The 22,871-nt window shown below is 39.2% G+C and overlaps 1 protein-coding gene across 3 annotated transcripts in view; it reads right to left on the bottom strand.

Moving 5' to 3' along the window:
* The window catches only part of LOC103717727 (short-chain dehydrogenase TIC 32, chloroplastic-like), a 60,304-nt gene that overhangs the window by 23,412 nt on the left and 14,021 nt on the right, over nt 1–22,871 (bottom strand). The window contains exons 1-7 of one of the 3 annotated variants that reach the window (XM_088723423.2): nt 9,448–12,997; nt 9,249–9,343; nt 8,224–8,455; nt 7,969–8,048; nt 4,290–4,443; nt 4,032–4,110; nt 3,466–3,550 (exon numbers count right to left, since the gene is read on the bottom strand). In XM_088723423.2, coding sequence (XP_088579549.2) covers nt 3,466–3,550; nt 4,032–4,110; nt 4,290–4,443; nt 7,969–8,048; nt 8,224–8,455; nt 9,249–9,309 — 691 coding nt within the window. In that variant the 5' untranslated portion in view covers nt 9,310–9,343; nt 9,448–12,997. Of the gene's footprint in view, nt 1–3,465; nt 3,551–4,031; nt 4,111–4,289; nt 4,444–7,968; nt 8,049–8,223; nt 8,456–9,248; nt 9,344–9,447; nt 12,998–22,871 lie in introns of those variants that run through there. The other 2 variants (XM_088723422.2, XM_026808696.4) reach the window with 2 other exon arrangements.

Below are 22,871 nucleotides of genomic sequence, written 5' to 3'. Positions count from 1 at the left end.
ACTTCGCATATTGACTCCCCAATTTGCATATTTTAGTGTTATAATCTATTGAGCATATTCATGATGTATCATTCATGTTTATTTGATTATTCTATATATGCTCATAATGAGTTGATTGTGATTGTGGTGATACTGTGATAATTTACTCCAAATTTCTTATGTTGAGTTGTGTGCACCCTGTTATTGATGACTACTCATATACTCTTGAGATTTCACCTCGAGCCATGATTATATCTTGTCTCATGTGCATAGTACTCTCTACTCCACTCACTGAGAATTCATATACTCACTCCCCAGTTTGGTGTTTTTGATTGCAGGGCAGGTGTTGTATAGAGAGGAGCAGGGTTAGAGATTGCCTGCTTGCTGTGCCGCTCCATAGTATAATATAGATAGAGATTTATACATGTTGGTGTATTATAAACCTTCTGTTGTATATAGTGTATAGTTACAGTCATAGATCCTGTTGTGGATATGGGTTGACCATGGATGGATTGGGAAGCAGGTATATATATATATATGTATGTGTGCAGATCAGTTGTGTGCCTGTGATTCCTATATGTTGTCCAGGTTTATTATGTGATAGATTATGTGATTGCTGCTCTGACAGGTAGTGTTGTTGTATGTATTGAGATAATCCTGACATGTTAATATTGGAAAGGTGATCATTTTGTGTATGCATCATGCCAAAATTTTTAGGATTTATTGATGATTGATAGGTAGTAGGGTTCTACATGGTGGCTGGTGGCCTTATGCCTACCCGCACCCTAGGAACGTCGCAGCGGCCCGCAGGAATAGGGCGAGGGTCGTGACACTATGCAGGGTCCCCAGTTGACCGAAGATCAACATCGGGTTATTGCACCTTTCTTGGTGGCAACCTTGTAACTTGGAGAAGTAAGAAATAGAGTGTTGTAGCAAGGTCTAGTAATGAGGCAGAATTTAGAGCAATAGCTCTAGGAATTTGTGAACTATTGTAGCTCAAGATCATTCTAGAAGATTTAAAGATAGAATAGGAGACACCAATGAGACTCTACTGTGGCAACAAGTTAGCCATCACACAATCCTGTACAACATGACCGCACCAAATATGTGGAAGTTGACAGACACTTCATAAAGGAAAAGCTAGACAGTAGTCTGATTTGTACTCCTCTCCTTTCTACTGAAGGATAACTTGCGGATGTGCTGACCAAGGGACTAACTGGCGTGATATTTCAAAAGATGATTAGCAAGCTTGGAATGGATAACATTCATTCACCAGCTTGAGGGGGAGTGTGGAAAAATACAGTTTCTTCTTAATAAGAAAATTGTGTGTGTGTAAATAGAAAATTAGGGAATCATTGTATTTATGGTGCAAATTGTTATGCTTTATTTAGGGAATTTTAGTAGTTATGACAATCCCTTAATTATGGGGATTTAAGTTGGGATAGCTTCCTATTTTAGTTAGTCTCCCTAAGTGTATAAATTCAAAAACTATGCAGTATATTGAAATAAAAAGGAGAATAATTTTCTCTCCAATTCTTCACAATTATAAATTAATTTGATAAGTTTTTATCAAGTACAAACTAATACCAAAAACTTTTCTAATTTTTAGTGCAATAGTAAAAGAAACTATATGATAAAGGATGACATTCCCTAGAAGTAAGGTATTTTGAACTGGCCCATACCGAACTGGTCCGATCTCTGACTGGTATGGTTTGGTGGTAGAAAACGGTTCTGGCCAGAACCAAGCAGTACCGGCCTGGAACCGGATTTTTTTTGCCACAGTGCACGCTGTGGCTTTTTTGGCCCCACGGAGCGGCCACAACGCAGAGATTTGACCACAATGCGGATGCGCTGTGGCCTTTTTGGCCACATGGAGCGGCCACAGCGCGGATTGTGGCCTTTTTGGCCACACGGAGCGGCCATAACGCTCTGCGTTGTGGCCTGATTTGACCACAGTGCAGACACGCTTTGGCCTGATTTGACCACAGCACGCACGCTGTGGTCACAAACCAAGGTATCAGTTTAATTTGATCTGCATCGATCCGGTAGCCGACTGGTATCGGTTCGGCATATCTTGCCCAGAAGCATATGATCTTCATTTTTTATATCAGATGCAGGATAGGCATATTAACTGGGTTGGAGTCAAGTTTCAGGATCCGATTATGAACAAGATTATGAACAAGATCCTGGAGTTTACGAGCAGCATAAACACTATACGAGAGACTAGATGTGAGTATGTAGTTTATAATTTAAATTTATTTAATATATATCTTTTTAAGTTACATTTTATTAAATTATCTATTTTAATTTATTAATTTTACGCAAAGCATATGGCATAGAAAATCACGAGACCACTATTGAAGAAAAGTTAATAACTTTAAAAACCAAAAAAATGAGAATAAAACACTAAAAAAAAGATTAAAACAAGGTCTGCTATACTGGAACATACCACCACGTACTAAGCATACTGTATCGTAGCGTACCAAATCAAGACTCGGTATCGAAGTCATACTGAATCAAGACTCAGTATCAAAGTCGTACCGAATCAAGACTCGGTACACCAAACCAACTCTCATACCAAGCATACTGACACTGTACTAATATGACATCGACATAAGGTCCGATAGCAGGATTGTGAACCTTAGTTAAAACCTTGAAATGACACCATATCATTACACTTTTGCATACATTGCATTAGTACAGTACCATACCGGCTCGGTACTTGACCGGTACGACACACAATACTGATTCAAGAAACTTCGGTTGCCATAATTGGGAATGAGTAAAGGAGTGGGTATAGGTGTCAGGGGGAGGTAAAAATAATATTTTAAGAGCAATTTAAGATTCCAAGCGGCTCCGAAAGCAGGTATATTATCCTATCCTATGTATAAGATTCCTATTACTATGAAGCAGACATGGATAAGAAATTTGACTCGATGGGGGGAGAATAACACATAATCCAGTATAGTCAATGGCCAACACAAGAATTTGATGTTGTGTGTGGGCCTTGTCACATCACACAACAAATATTACAAGCTGTTCTTTTTTGATCGATAAAGAAACTTCCGTTGTATATGTTCCTCACTTTCCATGAAAAGCCATGTAATGCATTCCTGCCCCAGGGTAGTCATTTATGTAAAGATTTTGTTTGGATGTGTGAGCTAGGAAGAGAGAGAATAAGAATGAGAGAGAGAGATGGCGCTTGGTACAGCATGAATGAGAGAGAGATCATGATCAGGTCAGGCAAAAATGAAAAGAGAATGAGAGAGAAATGTGTATGATCTCAAGTTCAAAAAAATAAGAGGCTACAAAATTTTACATTTCAAAATTGTCAATTTCTAATAGCAAGAATATTTACATGGTGATCCTAGGGAGAAAATATTGCAACTTGCTCCATTTTATTGTCCTAAATCCATATTGTAACGCATGATAAATGGATAAATCTTAATAGCAAATGATAAAATTTTTTAAAAAATGGTAATATACCATTCCAAAACCTCCGATGCCGCAATATATTGGTGGTAATAACCCCTGGATGAAGTGAATTAACTGTAACTTTTATCTCTTGTTCCTGTTTATGAAAAATAAAGAGGCAGTCATTGTCAAACAATTCAATATATAAGCTAAAACAGGATGCTAATTAGCCGCAAATATCAGACAGCAAGAGGCTTCCTAAGCTCATGTGTCATGCTTCAAATGGCAAATAAGTTTGGCTTATGTATGTCAAATCGTGCCCCTGAAGGATGAAAGACCACCTTTCGCACCAAATCAGAGAGAACATCTGCCTGAAGGGTGACTGTTGTCTGAGATAAGATAGCTGACAATTGCCAAGGAAAAATGGCACTTGCTTTTCTGGCATAAAGTACTATCGGAAAAAGGGGATAGTAAATCAATAGTAAAGAACAGAAGCAGAATGGAAGGTATGGTTGGACCTTTTAAACCATTGACATAAAATATATACTAACAAAACTTTTGAAAAAGTAGTTTTCCCTCAGAAATATTCACTGCATATGTGTAACATTCTTCAGTATTTAAAGAGAAAAAAAAAATACCTTAAGATGGTTAGAAAGCTCACGAGCATGCAATATGTTGGCAAGCTTCGATTGACCATAAGCAAGAAAACTATAGTACCTAGAAAGGGAAAACATGATCTGAATTTATTTCATTCGTAGTTCTCCTAACATATGCAATGGAATATCAAAACTAATTATAGGAAAACATTCATCCACTTTACTATCAATGATTAACTAAGTGGAAAATGATCTTCAAAAAACTTAATGGACCTTCATAAACTTCTCACATTATCTTACCCTGACTTTTCATTGATTTTGTCAAAACGGATTCCTTCATGATACGTAGCCTTGTAAGCTACAGAAGAGACAATAACAATTCTTCCTTCTATACCACTTTCACGGGCTGTAATTCTCATGTTTTCCAATAAAAGATTTGTCAAAAGAAAATGACCTGCAAGATGACAAAATGTCTCATTAATCTTCTTCTTCAAAACATGCTATTGGGTATAATTGCAGGTCTACCTTATGTATAGACATTATGGGATCACAACTGTGCCCCTCTGGTTTGAAGGAAGCTTTATTATAAAGCAGACAATATGACACACAATAAGTATTTGGCTATGATACCGTATAATTTACCCTACTTGAGATGCTTTTATCATTTTAAGTGAGTCCATGTTTACACAGATTCAAGTCTTTTATATTAGTTACCCTCAAGATTAGGAAACCTCCAACCAAAGGACCTCATATGAGTGTTAAGCAGACTTGATGCATGAAATAAGCATAGAACATAGAACATGAAATTTTATTAAACATATCATGTGCATGTTACATATTTATAAATGTGGTGTATGTATGGACATACATGTGATGTAAATTCCAAGGTGGTTGGCATACCAACAAAACTTTACAAAGATGAAAACATGTAGAACCAACATATTGTATAATCATATTACACAATCTAACGCACTAAACATGAAGGTAAGAAGATTTTGTAGATAAATGGAAAGATGATAAGATTTAAGTAAAATAGAAAAGTTATTTCAAGGAAATGAATTAAAGGAACAAAGCTAGGAGGAATTACATGAGCAATAAAATAAAAAAATGATGCAAATAAAGAAAAAGGCAGAACAAAATTTAATTAAAGTATGGACCAAGGTATACAATACCGGACCGAATCAACCAGTTAAATCGGTAATGTACCATACCGACTACGAATACTGCACCAAGTGGGCAAATTCTATTAAGTTTTGAGTGGTTTGACTCAGTTTGAAAGCTAAATCAGGCCAATTATCTTTAAACTCCCCACTCCCACCCTGATTCTTGTTCAATCATGTGAGCCTCTCACTCACGATCCTTCGCAAGGTTGAAACCCTTGCTGCTAGGGGTTTCTAGCTTATCACCACCACCACTGCTGCCGATGCTAACAAAGACATTGATGATGAGGTCGAAGATGGGTACCCCTCTCACTTTCACTATCCTTCCCCCCCTCTCTCTCCTCTTCGCCTCCCCCTCCCTTTCCCTACCTCTCTCTCACTTTCTATCACTCTCCCTCCCTCTCTTTTCCTCTCTCTCCCTCCTCCCTCTCTCCCTCACCCTCCCCCTAGTTCTAGTATGCCTCGAGATGGAATGGTACATGCTGGTACCATACTAAATCAGTAATCTGCCAGTACAACCCTTGGTACTGGTTCAGCAAACATTGTTTCATACAATTAGAAATTCTGAAGTAATCTATAATTGAAGAATAGTGCCAAATGATTAACTTGCTCTAATTATCATGAGAGTTATTGGATAAATGATTAGTTAAGGAAAGATTAAAATAAAAATAATCATGACAATTTATGAGAACCATTTTATCTTAAACTTTGAGATGGTTAACCAAGGATGCAACATTTTTGCTCACTAGAATTAAGAGAGAGGTTTCAAAAGAACATGTGTAACAATCCAGTACCTCACCCAAAATGGCTAACCGAAAGTTACTATTTGGATTCCTTGATCCTGTATAAATACCCAAGATCTACCCAATGAATAACCGATGTGGGACTAAATACACGCCCGCACGGGTCCTCACATACTCCCCCCGTTCAAGTCCTGACGTCTTCGTCAGGCTAAGGGTACAAATCCATTCAAATCTAATCACAAACACCACGATCGGCTTATGGTTAGCCCCAATGGATCCGTGCTGCAGTGTCCCTTAGTCCATATAAATTATGGGCCGGGTCCGCTCTGATACCATTTGTAACAACTCAGGACCTCACCCAAAATGGCTAGCCGGAAGGTACTATTTGGGTTTCTTGATCCTGTATAAATATCCAATATCTACCCAGCAAATAACCGATGTGGGACTAAACACACGCCCGCACAGGTCCTCACAACATGACTTTAATTGACTTTAAGTTATGATAGAGTACCACAAGGAGTAATTTTGCACATGTGTAATGGAAGAAACATTTATTTAGAGGTTATATTCAAATTGTTAAAGGCATGTATAATTAAAAGGTGAAAATTGTTACTGCAGGTAGATGTAGAAAGAGGACTGAGTTTCTAGTTGCATTGTGCCTGGACCAAGGATTGTCTTTCATCCATATACTCTTTGCCTATCATCAATAGGCATATACAACAGAAGGTATCGAGGCATATGTTATCTGCAATGAAAGCATGCTTATTGATGAGATGAGAGCAAGCTTGTATACAAATTTAAGAAAATGAACAAAATCACTGGAATAAAGTGCTGAAAACTAACGTGGAGTACAGTTTTATTGGCAAAAGAAATAATATAGGTCAAAAAGATATTAACTAAGAGAAAACCTTCTGTGATTATATTTCTTTATCTTGGATCAGAAGAAATACCAAGGTGGATGATGAAGTGCAAAGATGCTTCTAGGATGCTGTGTTACCACAGAAACCTTTTGAAGCTTATGAGAAAATTTTGTAAAACAACTAAATTTGCAATGCTGCATGGTTTGTAATGTTGCATGATGATAAAGAGGCCCATGTACATTAGATGAATTTGGCAAAGAAAGCAGGAAACTAAAGGAAGCACTAGAGTTGCACAAATTGAGGTTTAAGATAGGGACTAGTTTAAAAATGGAAAACAGAATGAAATGGTGTGGCACGTCACAAAAATATCCAAAGCAACAGCAAGAAGACCAAAATGGATTTCATGCCGAAATTTAAAAGAAGGGGAGAAGAAGTTTTAAGATGACATGGACGGAAGTTGTGGGAAATGATTTTGGAAAAGCTAATAGTAACAAAGGATATAAACCCAAAAAGCCAGGCCTCAAAAAAGTAAAGATAGGGTATGGTCAAGTCATACACAAAAAATTTCTAAGTATGAATTATGACAATAATTCTCAAGGAGCCTTGCAAACATAACAAGCCAACTAAAAGTCATTGTGACAGGACGCTTTTACATCTTTAGGTTTTGATCATTCTTAGCCGACTCAGATAAAATCATTTACCACAAGCAAGAATGAGAAATGGATGATATGCAACATTTTTAGTTAAATAGTATTTCAGGAAGACATAGTAAGAACTTAAAACTTGGAAGATATTATGATGCTTCCGGTTCTCTGAACTTTACTGTTCTTGTCAAAAAGCAAGAGATTCTCATAGACTTTGATAAAAGGATCAGAGCATAGATTGTTTACCATGATAATCGATAAAAAGAACAAAAAATTCTTATGAACTGGAAAATGGAAGAGTCTCTATCATTTCATTATAAGGTGACTGATAACATAGTAGCAGAATAATTACATAATCCTACAGCATTTTAAGGGGGAAACCTTAATTCTTTCTTTCCTGTAGGCCACTTTATAGTTCTTGCAATATATAACTTTTTGTATATTTCCGTATTCTTGTGATGCCACATCAATCCTGTAAACTCGTCTGTCACTTATGTCCCAATTAAACAATTATAAGTTTCATAAAACAGAATGAACAATATCATTTAGTGACTGAAGTAGTGAGGCATAACCTAAGTAGTTTGTCGCAAAATGCAGCTCAATGCCATCCCGGGAAAGCATGAAGGGAACCAGCGCAATTCCTGCATTGTTGCTTCAAGAAGATAGACAAAAAAGTCATCTTTCAATGGCCATAGCTATTGAATCTTAGCAAGTTTAACTAACGCATCTGGATAAAAAAGCAAAACAACACTACGTTTCATGAATTATCAGAAAAATACAATAAATAATTACTTTAACCCATATTTCTATCTTTAAACATGTCTTACATGAGGATGTTCAGTGGGAGATTCAGCTTATTGAAATTTTCTACAAATTTTCTAACAGATGCCATCAAGCTGAGGTCTAGTTCCATGACATCGATTTTAGCAGTACGAATTTCTTTCATGATTGCAGCTTTGACACCAGAACCAGTAGATAGATTCCTGACTGCCATTACTACATGCACACCACGCAATGCAAGAACCCGGCATGTTTCGGCACCAATTCCACTTGATGCTCCTGCAATAGATGTCTGATTAGGAACTACTAGTGGGATTTGAAAATACAAATAAAGTGCTCATGCTTCTACCGTCCAAGGTACGCCGGTATCCGGCCCTATACCGGTGCCACCCTGTCACTATGTTGGTACATCCGATATGGAAGCTGGTTCGGCGTACCAAGTGTTAGTAAGCCCCCCATTTTGCGTACCAATACCGAACCGGTATGGTATAGTATGCCTCGTACCATCCAGTTCGGTACGGAATAGCATACCATATAGCATCATCCAAGAAAATTATGTAACTCAATTACCTATCAAGTATCAAGGAAGTGTGGTCAAATTCCTAAGTAACAATATGCAGCCAAGAGCATGCATCATGCGTTTAATTCAGCAGACCAAAAAAATAAACAAATAAGATAAAAATAAAAATTTCATTGCGCTTCCGAATCCTCGGTTTGAAAGTTTATATGGAACTTACACAGAATAGAAAAAAAGTCTAGTCAAAAATTCAAATAACATACGCTACTTTTCCAAAATATGAGGGCATCAATAGTCTTCATAAACATGATTTTCCTAAAATGAGTTAGTCAAGAAAAACAACAATTTTCTCTTATGGGAGAATGGAGATAAGCATTCGGTATTTTGATCCATAAAAGTTTGTTATGATGAATAGTAACATAAAATAGACAATCTGAGGTTAGCGCATAACAGATTAGTGTAATCTTGGTCTCCATACATCGGCTTATTAATCTTCTTGGATTAATGTTTGTTAGGTCCAAAGAAAATGCCAGTCATTGAGGTTTGAAGGCGTACCAAAAGATGAATTAAAGGGGTGATTTAATGACTTCCATGATATAGTTGGCCTCTCCGTCATGAGTATGTGGTCCAAACCTGTCAGTGTCTAGAATCTATACATGGTTTAGCTTGTGAGAAATCTAACTTCAAGAACCTTTTTGTGTAGCAATTGTTTTGTCAAGTAGTGAGGGAAATATAAACTCAACAAGAGGAGTACCAATTGAAGCAGGATTTGATGATACTCGACACTGATTGTTTTGGCCTCCGATTTGAAAATTGAATTTGCTTCCTCTTACAGCAGACAACAACCTTATCAAGTAATATAAAGCACAAGAAAATAAAGAAACAGAGACAAAGAAATGTGAAAAAGGGGAAAAAAGAGTTGCTGCAAGGTCTTAGGGTTGGTTATAATATGCACATCTTAAAACATATATCAACCAAAATTTAATTGGCCTTCATGCTTCTAAACCATCAATCATATTAAAAGACCACATTGAGCCATAAAAACTGCCTAAAGTACTTGTTCTTATTCCTATAAATTTTAGATATTAAAGATCATGATCAATTGTATGGATCCTCAATTTATAGTACATGCTGCTAAATTAGTACTTGTAATTAAAATTAAAGCCCTAATTCTAGTAGAAAGAGAGTAGCCCCAGATCTGAACACGCTAAATATTTTTCATTCAAAACCAGGTAAAGGCAACCATGCCACCGAACGCAAGCCTACTGGTGGTAAAACACATCAGATGAGAAAAAATTGCAAGAAAAAACATCCAAAAGAAAACAGAACAGATTTCAACATAGCTTAATCAGCCAGGAAAACAACCAAAACACTGAACAGGACGTATTGAACATATGCAATCATGTCTTATGCGGACCATCATGCCAAAACCATGTGCAAATGCATCAAAAAGAAAATGCACAATCTTTCCAAGAAACAGGAAAGGGAGGAACTTAGCATGTTTAGCTTAAAATATATAATATAACATATATAATTTACAAATTATATACCATGCAAATTGTTGTAGCAATAAATGACCAAAGTGATATGGTGCAATCAGATGCTCCCAGCTCATAATCTATGTGGCAACCAAGTGCACTCAAAAATTCGAAGGCATTCTAGTCAGGACCTCCAGCGCCAGACCTAGAAGTCGGAATGAGTAGACCAGAAATGACCGACCTCTAGAGCCGAAGTCTCTTGTCCAGCCTGGTGACCTCAGCAACCAACCTAAGAAAGTAGGACCTTCCCGCAATAGAAACAGCTCAGTCCCTCCGCCTCAAAAGCGCACGTGGTTCTAGCAATTCCATCATATGTTAGGCGGTCGTGACAAGGTCTTTGGGTTGTTACACCACGTTAGTAGTCTTTTACGGCAGGGCTCTGAGTTTGTTAGAATGCGATTGGCTAGAGATGCAGGATTCTGACTATAAGTGGCTTGAAGCCCCTCTAAGAAAGACAATCGATGATCATCGGATTCAAAATGAAAAACATTGATGTTTTCTTCAATGAAAAAAAAATCAAATAACTAAGATCTCACATGTATTATAGTTTCATCACTAAATCCATTTGGAAATTTTCTAATGATTCCGATATTTGAGTATCCTATTGTGCCTACCAAGCCTCCAAATATTATACTAAAGCATCAAGTATAAAAAAAATTGAACTTTTCGAGTAGCACAGTGCTGAGTAGGGTGCTAAGCATCAAGTCATCAAACTTCAGAAAGAGTGTGTCAATTGCATCTTCTTTCCGCAGATGGATTTAAAGGCATATCAACTCAATTGGATCTAGGGCAAAATTGACAAAATCTTTTTAAGTACAAAGAAAATAATTCTCCTCCATGAATATAGAAATGTGTTTTCTCTTTCTTTTCTATCCATATCAAAGTTTTCTCTCTAATTGGGCGACACTCTGCCTTATTGATTCTTCATTCTTCTTCTTTCTTACTTTCCACCAAGAAACCCTCTCTGACTTACGTAATGAAGGGCCCAGCTGGAGCCAATCTAGCAAGCTCTCTGACCCTTATCTAGTGTCTCGCAAGTCCATGGAGGCAGTCCGCATTAGCACCCTGAAATCGGCCGCATCAGATTGGTGTCGTTTGTGGGAAACGAAGAAAGAAAAGCCATGAGACTCGGCAAAAGTAACTGTCGAGCATCTTCCTAGCCTACTCCAGATGGTTCCTTGCAAAACTCCCCGAAATTTCAGTCTTCTCAACCAGCCGCAGGAACTATCGATGCTGGACTATTTGACTTGCTTGTCTAGTAGGTGCAGACCCTAACAATTGTGGTGCAAAACCTGTAGTAGTAGGTTGGTGACCCCCTGCTAGCTAGCTAAACCACCAAGATGCCCTGATGCAATATAGCAGCCGCTGCCACCATGAACGCCCTAAACAAGGTTGGAGGCACAATTGCTCTTCCTTTAGAGCAAGTTCCAGTTCCGATGATCCTTCTCCACACCAGCTGGAAAAAAATCTCCAGACAGGAGGTTGACCTCCGCTACGAGATCAAGGAGATGAACCACTAGATCAAGGCCTTGCAAGAGCAAAGGGCCTAAGTAGGAGATAATCTGATCCTCCCTTCACCAGGAAGATCCTGGAGGATCCCCTACCAAAAAGATTTGAGATGCCATAGTTGGAGCACTATGATGGTACCATAGACCCGATGGACCATCTAGAGAGTTTTAGAGCTCTCATGTTGCTCCAAGGAGCCAGCGATGCCAAGATTTGCCAAGTTTTCTCGTCCATTCTCAGAAGGGCCGCTTGGCTCTAGTCTTCGAGTTATCGGCTAGGTCAATCGACTCCTTTGATCAACTCAGCCGCCAGTTCATCAACCACTTTCTCAGCAATAAAAAGTAGAGGAATACCTTCACTGACCTACTCGTCATTAAACGGAGGGAGAAGGAATCCCTATAAAGCTATATTAATTGGTTCAACGCTGAAACCCTTGAAGTGCGTAAGCTAGACGAGTCCATCGTGGTAGCTGCAGTGATGATTGGGCTAAAGACCTCATGCTTCAGCTTTTCACTAGATAAGAGGCCCCCGAAGGATTTGTCTGAACTCCTTTCTCGTGCTAATTAATACATCCAAGCTAAGGAGGCCATGGTAGCTTGGAGAGAGGCAGCGTAAGGAAGGAATGGCAAAAAATGCCAAAACCGTGAAGAGAAGAATGAGCTGAGAAGAAAGCATGGTTGAGAAGGAAGGATCGCTATGCAACCTTGGAGCCTATCTTGGAAGTTCGAGAGTCTAAACACTCTGAGGGCCCAAATCATGATGGAAGTCTAGAATCGGTGATATCTAGGCCAACCCTGGAAGACGAAAAGCCTTGCTAATAAGAGGGACTCAAACAAATTCTTCTGGTTTTACAAAGACTACGAGCACAAAAAATGCCTTTAGCTAATAGATGAGATCGAGGGCCTCATTCGGTGAGGATATCTCCGTTACTACATCGATAACTAGAGGGAGAGTACTAAGTGGGATAGGCGAACCCTGGACGAGCAAGATAACAACAAGCCACTCGCTAGTGTGATCGCTTTCATCCATGGAGGAGCTACGACAAGAGAAAGCCTATGACTGAAGGACCCAAACAGTAGGACTAGGGCCGTGTTTGGCAGAGTTATTGGCTATAGAGCTTTTTGAAGTAGAACTTCCATAAAATGTTATTTGTTGTTTAGTAACTACATTTCTAAAGTATTGTAAGACTTTAATATATGCTTGGTAAACAAATTGAGAAAGTACTTTTGGTACGACAAAATGACCATAAAGGATATTGTATAATATTATACAATAGAGCATAATAAAATATAATATGTATTAATATATAAATATATAATATAATATAATATTACTATAATGCAATATAATATTGTTATAATATAGTAATATAATATTATATACTATAGCATAATAATTTAACATAATATATCAATGTATTATAATATAATGTAATATTATATTATATTTATAATATAATACAATAATAAAGATATAAAATATTATAATTATTATAATTATATATTAATATTATTATTTTTTGTAATTATTATATTTTATCATAGGTATTTTGGTTCAAAAAGAAAAAAAATTATAATTCAAAATAGCTTTCCGACAGGGCCTAAAAGTGCTTTTTCAAAGAAGCTCCAAAATACCTATAATTCTCTCAAAAAGCTGTTTTATTTTTATGGCAAAGCTAAAACAACTTTCAATTTTTTTACCAAATACTCCTATTCTATCTAAAAGTATTTTCTGGCTCTTCAAAAGCTCTTCCAAATGGGGCCTAGATCCTACAAACACTAGAGCCACTGGAGGAAAGAGCACCGAGCCACCGAGCTTTCATATTACCAAGGCTAGCCACAACAAGAATTGTAGAATTTAATTTTTTACCTTTTGTTACTAATAATCAACAAAAATAGATTTCAGCTTTTCTCCAAAGTAGCATTTTGTAGAGTCCCAACATGACAGAGCCCCAGAGACACCCCAGAATTGATTGGGACGTCCGTTCCATGAGCCTATATGGCTAGGGAGCTAAATTCAAATAGCCAAAGTCCAGGTACTCCTACAGAAACACCCTAGGGTTTGATTGGAACCTTTGTTCCATGAGCCTACATGACTAAAGAGCTAAATCTAGAGAGTCGAACTTCAAGTACTACCATGGAGACACCCCATAATTGATTGCGACCTCCATTCCATGAGCCTACATAGCTAGGCAACTTAACCCGAAGAGCCAAACTTCAAGTACTCCTATGGAGATATCCTAGAATTGACTGGGATCTCCAAAAAATTCTAGTACTAACTAGGCTTGGATAGGAGGAGGCATATCTAGTTCGATCACTCGAGTATTAGCTGACCAAAAGAACCTAACAAATCAGAAGTCTTAATATTAACCAAGCTCAAATAGAGGAGGCACGCTCAATTCGATCACCCAAGTCCACTAACCAACAGAACCTAACCAATCAGAAATTCTAGGCTCTAATGGAGGTAGCATACTTGGTTTGATCACCTGAGCATCAACTGACCAGAAAAACCCAACCAATCCAGAAGTCTTAGCACTAACTATGCTCGGACCGGAGAAGGCACACTCAGTTCTATCACCCGAGTGTCAGCTGATCAGAGGAATCCAATCGATCAAAAGTCCTAATACATACTAGACTTGGATGAAAGGAGGCACGCTTGGTTCAATCATCTAAATATTACCTAACCAGAAGAACTGAACCGATTAGAAGTCCTAGTACTAACTAGGGTTGAATGGAAGGAGGCACGCTCAGTTCGATCATCCAAGCATCAGTGATCTAAAAAAAACCAACCAATCAAAGGCTCAAAGGCCCACGGTTTGCTATCCTCTACATAATGATCTTAAGTACCTCAAGCTTGCTCTGGCGTTATGACTTCGTTTGACTTATCTTTATGGTACTCTGGCTTCACTCTAATTCATCTTTATAGAATTATGGATTCTTGCAAGAACTTCTTAATCTCGACCGACTGCTTCAGATAATCTAGTCTTATCTTTATGCTCACTTCTATGAGAACCAAAGTCTGCAATCTCGGTACCGAATACCTTATCGGTTCGATTCGATGTGGTACGATACACCCTTGTATTGAAATAGCTCTCTAGCCATTTTTGTTAATTTTTATCTTGGTAGGTCTTGGTCCAGGCCGTTTCGCACCTCGATACAAGTCAGTATGCCTCGGTACCGAGCAGTACTGTGATGACCCGTGCGGGTATATTTAGTCCTACATTGGTTATTCGCCGGATAGATCTAAGATACTTATATAGAATTAAGGAACTCAAACCTTCTAGCTAGTCTTTTTGGGTGAGGTCTTGGATTGTTACAAATAGTATAAGAGCGGACCCAACCCATGATCAATGTAGACTAGAGGACACTGCAGCATGGGTATATTTGAGCTGACCATGAGCTAATCATGGTATTTGTGATTGAATTTGAATGAATTTGGATCCTTAGCCTGGCAAGAATGTCGGAATTTAAATGCAGAGAGTATGAGATGACCCGTGCGGACATGTATTTAGTCCCACATCAATTATTCACTAAGTAGATCTTAGATACTTATACAGATCGAGAAACCCAAATAAATACCTTACAGATAGCCTTTTTGGGTGAGATCCTAGATTGTTACAGATATACCTCGGTACGAGATGATATGGGGCTTGTACTAACTTAAGGTTAAGTATAATAACCCCTTTTTTTTCTATATAAAGAAGGATAGAATAGTCCTTAAAATTAATATAAAGGGTAAAATTAAAAGGAATCAAAAGTTAATGGCATAATAGTAAATATGTTGAAGTGTTAGGGGCAAAATGGGAATTTAATAATTTTAAACAAAGGGTGAACAGTGCTTGATGTGATTTAAAGAGGGGGGGTTGGGGTGCTGTAGCGGTGGGATTAAACAGAGAGGGAGACAGAGAGAAAAGAAGAAGAGGAGGTCTCAGGCAGTGAAGAAGAAGAAGAAAAGGAAGGGGAAATAAAGGAAGAAGAAGAACAAGAAGAAGAAGAAGAAGAAGAGAGAAAAAAGTGGTTAGTACCTCATCCCTACCTAGTCCCCTAATGGAATTGAGGCTGTAAAGAGGTTAGATAGGGGTTTTAGAGGTGGTTAAGAGAGAGAATCGGATTTCGGCAAGGTTTTCCGAGACTGCGGAAAACCTGTGTCGAAGTTCTGGTTTTAGCGAATTATTTCGGAGGCCAATCGGCCTCCAATGGTGATGCATGTCACCATTCTGGAAACTCCTATAAGTACAAAATATTAGGTATAAATTTCATAGAGTTTAGAGTTTGGAAAGTAGATCAAATCCAGGATGAAGTAACCGGCTATCAGTCCGGATTGTTCATTCGGGTGGAAAAATAAGGAATTTCATGCCATAATAGGGTATTAAGCCTAGATCAGGCTAAGGGGGACCTTGTACTCATGCAAGGGAGTTTCTAATACGCATAAATGGTAAGTTAATTAATAGAAAAAAAAGAAAAGAAAATAAAAGATTTAGAGAAGGAGGAGTTGAGTCAATTAAAGTTTCTATGTTTATAATTGATACGTAGATTATGAGTCCTTGATACAAGACTGAATGTATAATTAATACATGTCATAGTTGGGCAAGAAGCTAGAAAATAGGAGGAAGAAGTCCCCCACTGCCTACTGTAGATTTTGAAGGTGTATCAGGACCGTGCCGGATTGGCAGGTGAGTGGAAGTTATGTACTTTGCACCATGAGCATTCTTAATTCATTTTCATGAATGTCGCCAAGTGTGAATTAATTTCACTTGAGCATATTTATTGATATTATAGTAGATTCCTCTATAATCTTATTTCTCCATGCTTTATTATTTTGTACATGCATTTGAGAAAATATTGAGAGAAATTACAAGAGATAAAAGAGTAGTCAAATTGGTTCCGAGTTGTGAAATGACTTCTTTTGTAAATTAATTTCATTTCCTCTATTTTCAAGACTTGTAGAGCCTTTTCAGTGATATATTGAGTCGCATTGCACTCCCTTGACTCCTCGCTTCCAATCCTGATGTTAGTTTATGATTGAGTTGTGGGCGAGTGAGTGGTAGTCTTGATATACTCCTTTATAGTTGAGTATTGGGAAGGTGCATTATGTCATTTATGCATGGCTTGGTAGTATCTACTGGATACCTATAGTTGATGGGGTTAGACATCGGCCTATGTGCACATAGTTGTCCTCTAGGTGGACGCAACCTAGTCCCTTTCTAGGGGGACACGACCCTAGGCGTAGAATCGGCCGGTCCTGCGACTTATATCTACTTGCCGCCGGGCATAGTAAGACCCCGCGAGGTGCAGTATGGCTTGCCGTCGGATAAAGTAAGACCCCACGAGGTGCCGTTCAGATGTGAGATGTTTCTATGGATATCTATTCTGGATACTGGCCAGCATTTACATTATAAGTATGGTGTCTTATCCTGCATATGCATGTGATAGTAGGAAGTTGTTGTGGTTCGCCTGGGGCGTAAGACCCACTTTCTGACAGCTGTCTAGTGATGACTTCACATATTGACACCCTGATTTGCATATTTTAGTGTTATAATCTGTTGAGCATATTCATGATGTATCATTCATGTTTATTTGATTATTCTATATATGCCCCAGATGAGTTGATTGTGATTGTGGTGATACTGTGATGATTTACTCCATATTTCTTATGTTGAGTTTTGTGCACCCTATTATCGATGACTGCTCATATGTTCTTGAGATTTTACCTCGAGACATGATTATATCTTGTCTCATGTGCATAGTACTCTCTACTCCACTCACTGAGTATTCATATACTCACTCCCCAGTTGATATCCTTGTTGCAGGGCAGGTGCCATATAGAGAGATGTAGAACTAGAGGTTGCCTGCTAGCTGTGCTGCTCCATAATATAATGTAGAATAAAGGTTTATATATTTTTGGTGTATTATAAACCTTTCAGTTGTATATAGTGTACAGTTATAGATATAGATCCTGTTGTGGATATGGGTTGGCCATGGATAGATTGGAAACTAGGTTTTATACAGATCAGTTGTGTGTGCCTGTGATAATGTATTGCTATATATTATCAAGGTTTATTATGTGACAGGTTATGTGATTGCTGCTCTGACAGGTGGAGTGGTTGTATATTTGATATATCCTGACAGGTTAACATAGATCAAAAGTGCTCATTTTGTGCATATATCATGCCAAAATGTTTCAAAGGTTTAAGGATGTTTGTGTTAGGTTAGTAGGGTTCTACTCAGTGGCTGGTGGCTTTATGCCTACCCGCACCCTAGGACCGTCGCGGCGGCCTGCCGGATCGGGGCGGAGGTCGTGACATTAAGTTTTGTATCGGTTTCCTCCAGATATAGTATGATATGCCCCATACCGCTCGGTATGAGGCAATATAGTAGACCATGATGAGAATTATGATTGTGGCTTTATGTTTTCTTTATGTTGGCCTTCCTTGAGAACTTCATGATCTTATTTTGAGGGTCTTCTGAATTAATTTAGCCGACCTCAAGTGCTTGGAATCATCTTTAAAGTGATTATTGATTCATTTTGGCTTTCTTCTCAACCGACCTTAGCGTCCGACCATAATGACCATAAGATGACCCTAAATTGCCAAAATAAGAAATCGTATGTCTAGACAAAAAAGAGGTATGCATGAAAGTAATTTTACTTCATTAACATAATATATGATTACAAAGCAGGACAAAGACTAGATAAAACTTTGCTACGGGAAAAGATGGTTCAAACTGGCTGAGCTCCAATGCCATGAGGTCGACATCTTCGACAAGGCCCCAAGCCCAGGAGACTATCCGCCACCTCATCTCGCACCTTCACAGTAGCATGAAAAAGCGAAAGGTGACCAACATAGAGGTCTACCATCCCAGCCCTGATGGATAGTGCTCGGCTGCCAAATCTCGCCCCCTCTTAGCATGGCTCATATCAAGGATGAGATGGATCAGGTCAGGTTGGAGCTTCATTGTTCCTTTCTGACACTTGCAGAAGCCCTACAAGAATGCCTTGGTAACCTTCTGCTGGTGGCCTGCGAGAACTTGTACTCCTTCACTACTCGAAGAACCCTATTCTCAATCTCGATGACTCGTTATCTAGCTGCCTCTAGTTCCTTCTCAATCTTGGAGTCTGTTGAGTGATTGTTGTTCTCCTATTTGATTTTGATGAGCCCAAAATACTTGAGTATATTTCATATTATACCAATGAATTCAAATGAGTGTTTCAGAAAATATATCGTTGAATATACTGACTTAAAAAAATGGTTCAGGGATTTTAAGTTCAACATTTACTATATTTGGAACCATTTCAATCTTCGCCCTGCACTTGAGTCGACTCTGAAGATTCTCGAGTCGACTCTGGCAGAAAAGTTGCTAACTGGCATGACCTCGAGCCGACTTTCAATCTGGGTGAGTCGACTCCTGATGGATTAGCAGAAAGCAGAATTTCTGAGTGCAGAGCGCGAGTCGACTCTGACTGAGACCGAGCCGACTCTTAGAGCAAAGATAGAGAAGTATTTTATAAGGTACAATGCCCGAGTCGACTCCAACTGTGGATGAGTCGACTCCTGCAAAAAGATAGAAGATCCGTTTTCAAGCCAATTGATATCGAGTCGTCTCTAATTGGTACCAAGTCGACTCCTGTGAAACGACAGAAGACTCAGTTTTAAGCCAACTGATACCGAGTCGACTCCAACTATGGGTGAGTCGACTCTGACAAGACTGACAGAAGAATGTTTTCTGCGGCACTAAGATCGAGTCGACTCCAATTGAGGCCGAGTCGACTCCAAGGACCAAGTCAAAGATCAAATCTTCAAAGCTTATGATACCGAGTCGACTCCAACTATGAACGAGCTGACTCCAATAAGAAAGACAGAAAGTCAATTTCTGATACACTGAGATCGAGTCGACTCCAATGAGGAGAGACAGAAAATTAGTTTCTGATACACTGAGATCGAGTTGACACCTGAAGGTTGCGAGCCGTCTCCGCTTTTGGCGAGTCAACTCCTAAATGTCGCGAGCCGTCTCCTGGAAGAATGCCTAATAAGTACTATTAGAGATACAGTGAGCGAGTCATCTCTCGAAGAGCACGAGTCGTCTCCAGTTTTAGCCGAGCCATCTCCTAGTTGCACGAGTCGACTCTAATCTCAACGGTCATATTGTTAGGTTGCACAGAAATATCAAAATGGCTCTCTTACTCCTTTTAACGGCTATTTGTCGAAAGAAAGAGCTTTGAAAATTATTTAAAAGGAGAGGAGAGACAAGAACAAAGTATCCATTGAAGGGCATTCAAGTTTACATCTATCCAAAAGAAAGATTAGAGCCTTTTAAAAAAAAGAAGAGTAACTATGCTTACATTGATTTTAGAAGTACTCCTCACATTCAAGGCTCGATTAACTGATCCTCAACCACCGGCATATTCAAGAGAGGATCTAGAAAAGAAAAAGCCACATCTTCCTTCAGCATAAAATCTGTTTGAGAGCTTCTTCCTTTTCATATTGTTTATATTATGCTGTAACTCTATAACTCATATATTCTGATTTTGTTACTTGATTCAATCATAGGATTGAATCAAGGGGACTGAGGTTTGTTGATGAGCCAGTGTAAAACCAACGTTGTTAACGTTGTAGTTGGTGAGCCGGAAAAAACCAACTGGGTTGGATTGTGAGCTCGGAAAAATGATTGGTTTGGTTCTAGTTAGTGAGCTTGTAAAAACTGACCGAGTTCGTTGTGATCTCGTGAAAACAACAAGTTAGGTTGTGAGCTTGTAAAACAACCAAGTATAATTCTAGGAATTATAGTGAACTCCCAAGTAAGGCTTGAAGAGTGGACGTAGGAGCAAGGTTGGCTCTGAACTACTATAAAATTTTGTGTATTTGTGTTGTGGTTCTTTGAGCATCTCTCCTTTATTGCTTTCTTTATAGGTTGATTAATCTCTTTAGTTTAAAATCAAGAAGGCTTTCATAAATCACATTAGATTAATCCAAAAAGTATCAAAGATTTATTTAGAACCCAATCCACCCCCCCCCCTCCTTGGGTTGTCTATTGGGCAACAGAGTCAGAGCTTAGTCGCTTCAGCCTTGCAGCCCTCAACTTGGCCTCCATCTTTGGCATCTTCTGATCGGCATCAGCATCCATAAGAGCCATCTCAACCACTAGTCTACTCTTGAGGAATCTCAATTCAGACTCAACCTTAGCCACCTACTCCATGGCCCTTTGCAAAGCCAGGTGGAGCACCTCGACGTGATCCATGAGGGCAGTATCCTGTAAAGAGAGAGATTTCCAAAGAGGATCAACCTCCTCAGAGAAAAGCCATAGAACTTCCATACAAAGATAATCCAGGATCATTCGGCAAGCTAGATTTATGAGAACATTTTAGAATAACAGAAAGGACACTCAAAACCCCTCCTGAAGTGGTTGCCTTGCAAAAGCTCTCCCTCTTTTTTCATAGAGCGTCAGGACTCATCCTTCATGGGACTACCACCCATAAATTAATGCCTTGTTTGAAGTGGCACGAAGTCTGATGGAAATGACTACTTCATTCAAACCAAGGAAGATGCTTCAGGCTCTAAAGTGGGGGCCAGTGTTGTGGCAATAAATAACAAAAATTTTGTCGTGCTGATACTGGAGCCTATACCAGTAAGCCAGCAGCATGACTTAATACACTTCCATGTCGTTTCGTGCCGGGCACGTACCGATACAGTAGAGAAGACGAGGGAGAGAGAGAATGAAAGAGAGGAAAAGGGAGAGAGTGGGGGGAAGGAGAGGGAAGAGGGGCTCTAAAGGCCATCAGAGGGCACCGAAGGGCGTCAGAAGTCCCTAAAGGGCTAGAGGAGAACGCTGGTAGCCCTCCTTCTCCCTTCCTCCCCCTCTCTCTTTTCCTCTCTTTCCTTCTCCCTCTCTCTCCCTCCTGCTTGTTTCTCATTTTGAATATTGAAACCCTCTCAGTTCGTCGTTGGCACGACTCAGTACACCCCAAATCGGATGGTTCAGGACAGTTTTGCATTTTTTGACCGAAAAGAATGGTGCAATCAGATTTTTCCAACTCATAATCCATGTTACAACCTTGGTGCACCCAAAATTCTCTAAGGCATTTTGGTCGGGACCTCTCAGGCCAATCTAGAAGTCTAGACGAGCAGATCAGAAGCAACCGACCTATAGAACTAAATTCTTTTGGCTTAGCCTGACGACCTCGACAATTAACCCAAGGCGATCAGGGCCTTCCCATGGCAGAAACAACTCGGTCCCTTTACCCCAAATGTACACGTGGTCGCAACAATTTTATCACATGCCAGCGGTTGCAGCACGTCTCTTAGTTATTATGCCACATCAGCAATTTGTTATTGAGGATGATAGTGTTATTTTGATGATTAACAAGCAATTATCTAGAGTATGTTATAATTTAAATCGATACTACATTCTTAAGTCTGTTACTCTCAGTATATTTGTTTAAATTGATATAGATACATTTCATTGTTTATTTGAATGAATCTAACCTTGAGATGCAGCAAAGTGTGGATTGAGTCGACCCAAAGGATGATTGGGTCGACCCCGGCACATCAAGAAATCATTTGGCACACTTCTGCAAAAATGGCACAGATGAACAGTGTGTTGGGTCGACCCAAGGAAAGCATGAGTCGACCCAAACATCAAGATCCTCAAAACAACTCAGAAAATGGTTCTCTGGATTTACTGAGAGGGTCGACCCAAGATGAAGTTGAGTCAACCCAAGCTTGAGTCGACCCAAACCCTGTGTGGGTCGACCCAAAGGCAAGACAGAACAGAAGACAGAAAAGGTTCTCTGGAAACCCTGTTAGGGTCGACCCAAGAAGAAGTTGAGTCGACCCAACTGAACCTTGAGTCGACCCAAGGAAAGGTTGGGTCGACCCAAGTGAAGGAAAGCTGAATTCCAAGTTTCTGTGTTTCTGAAGGTTGGGTCGACCCAAGAAAAAGTTTGAGCTGACCCAAGGTTTGGGTCGACCAAAGAAAAGTTTGGGTCGACCCAAGCACGGGCAGAAGCATAATGGCTAGTTGTGCAGAAGTGCTTTTTGGACTCCCAACGGCTATAAACGGCTAGTTTCTTCAATCCAACGGTCAGGAAGGACTATTTGGAGGTTGGAGAAGTATTTAAGAGGGAGTATTCATTAGAGGAA

Source organism: Phoenix dactylifera, chromosome 6 (genome assembly GCF_051530095.1).
Source record: "Phoenix dactylifera cultivar Ajwa chromosome 6, Ajwa_hap1_PhDact_Kaust_v1.1, whole genome shotgun sequence".
Taxonomy (NCBI): Eukaryota; Viridiplantae; Streptophyta; class Magnoliopsida; order Arecales; family Arecaceae; genus Phoenix; species Phoenix dactylifera.
The sequence above is the reverse complement of the archived record's forward strand: the minus strand, read 5'-3'. Positions and strand labels throughout refer to the sequence as shown.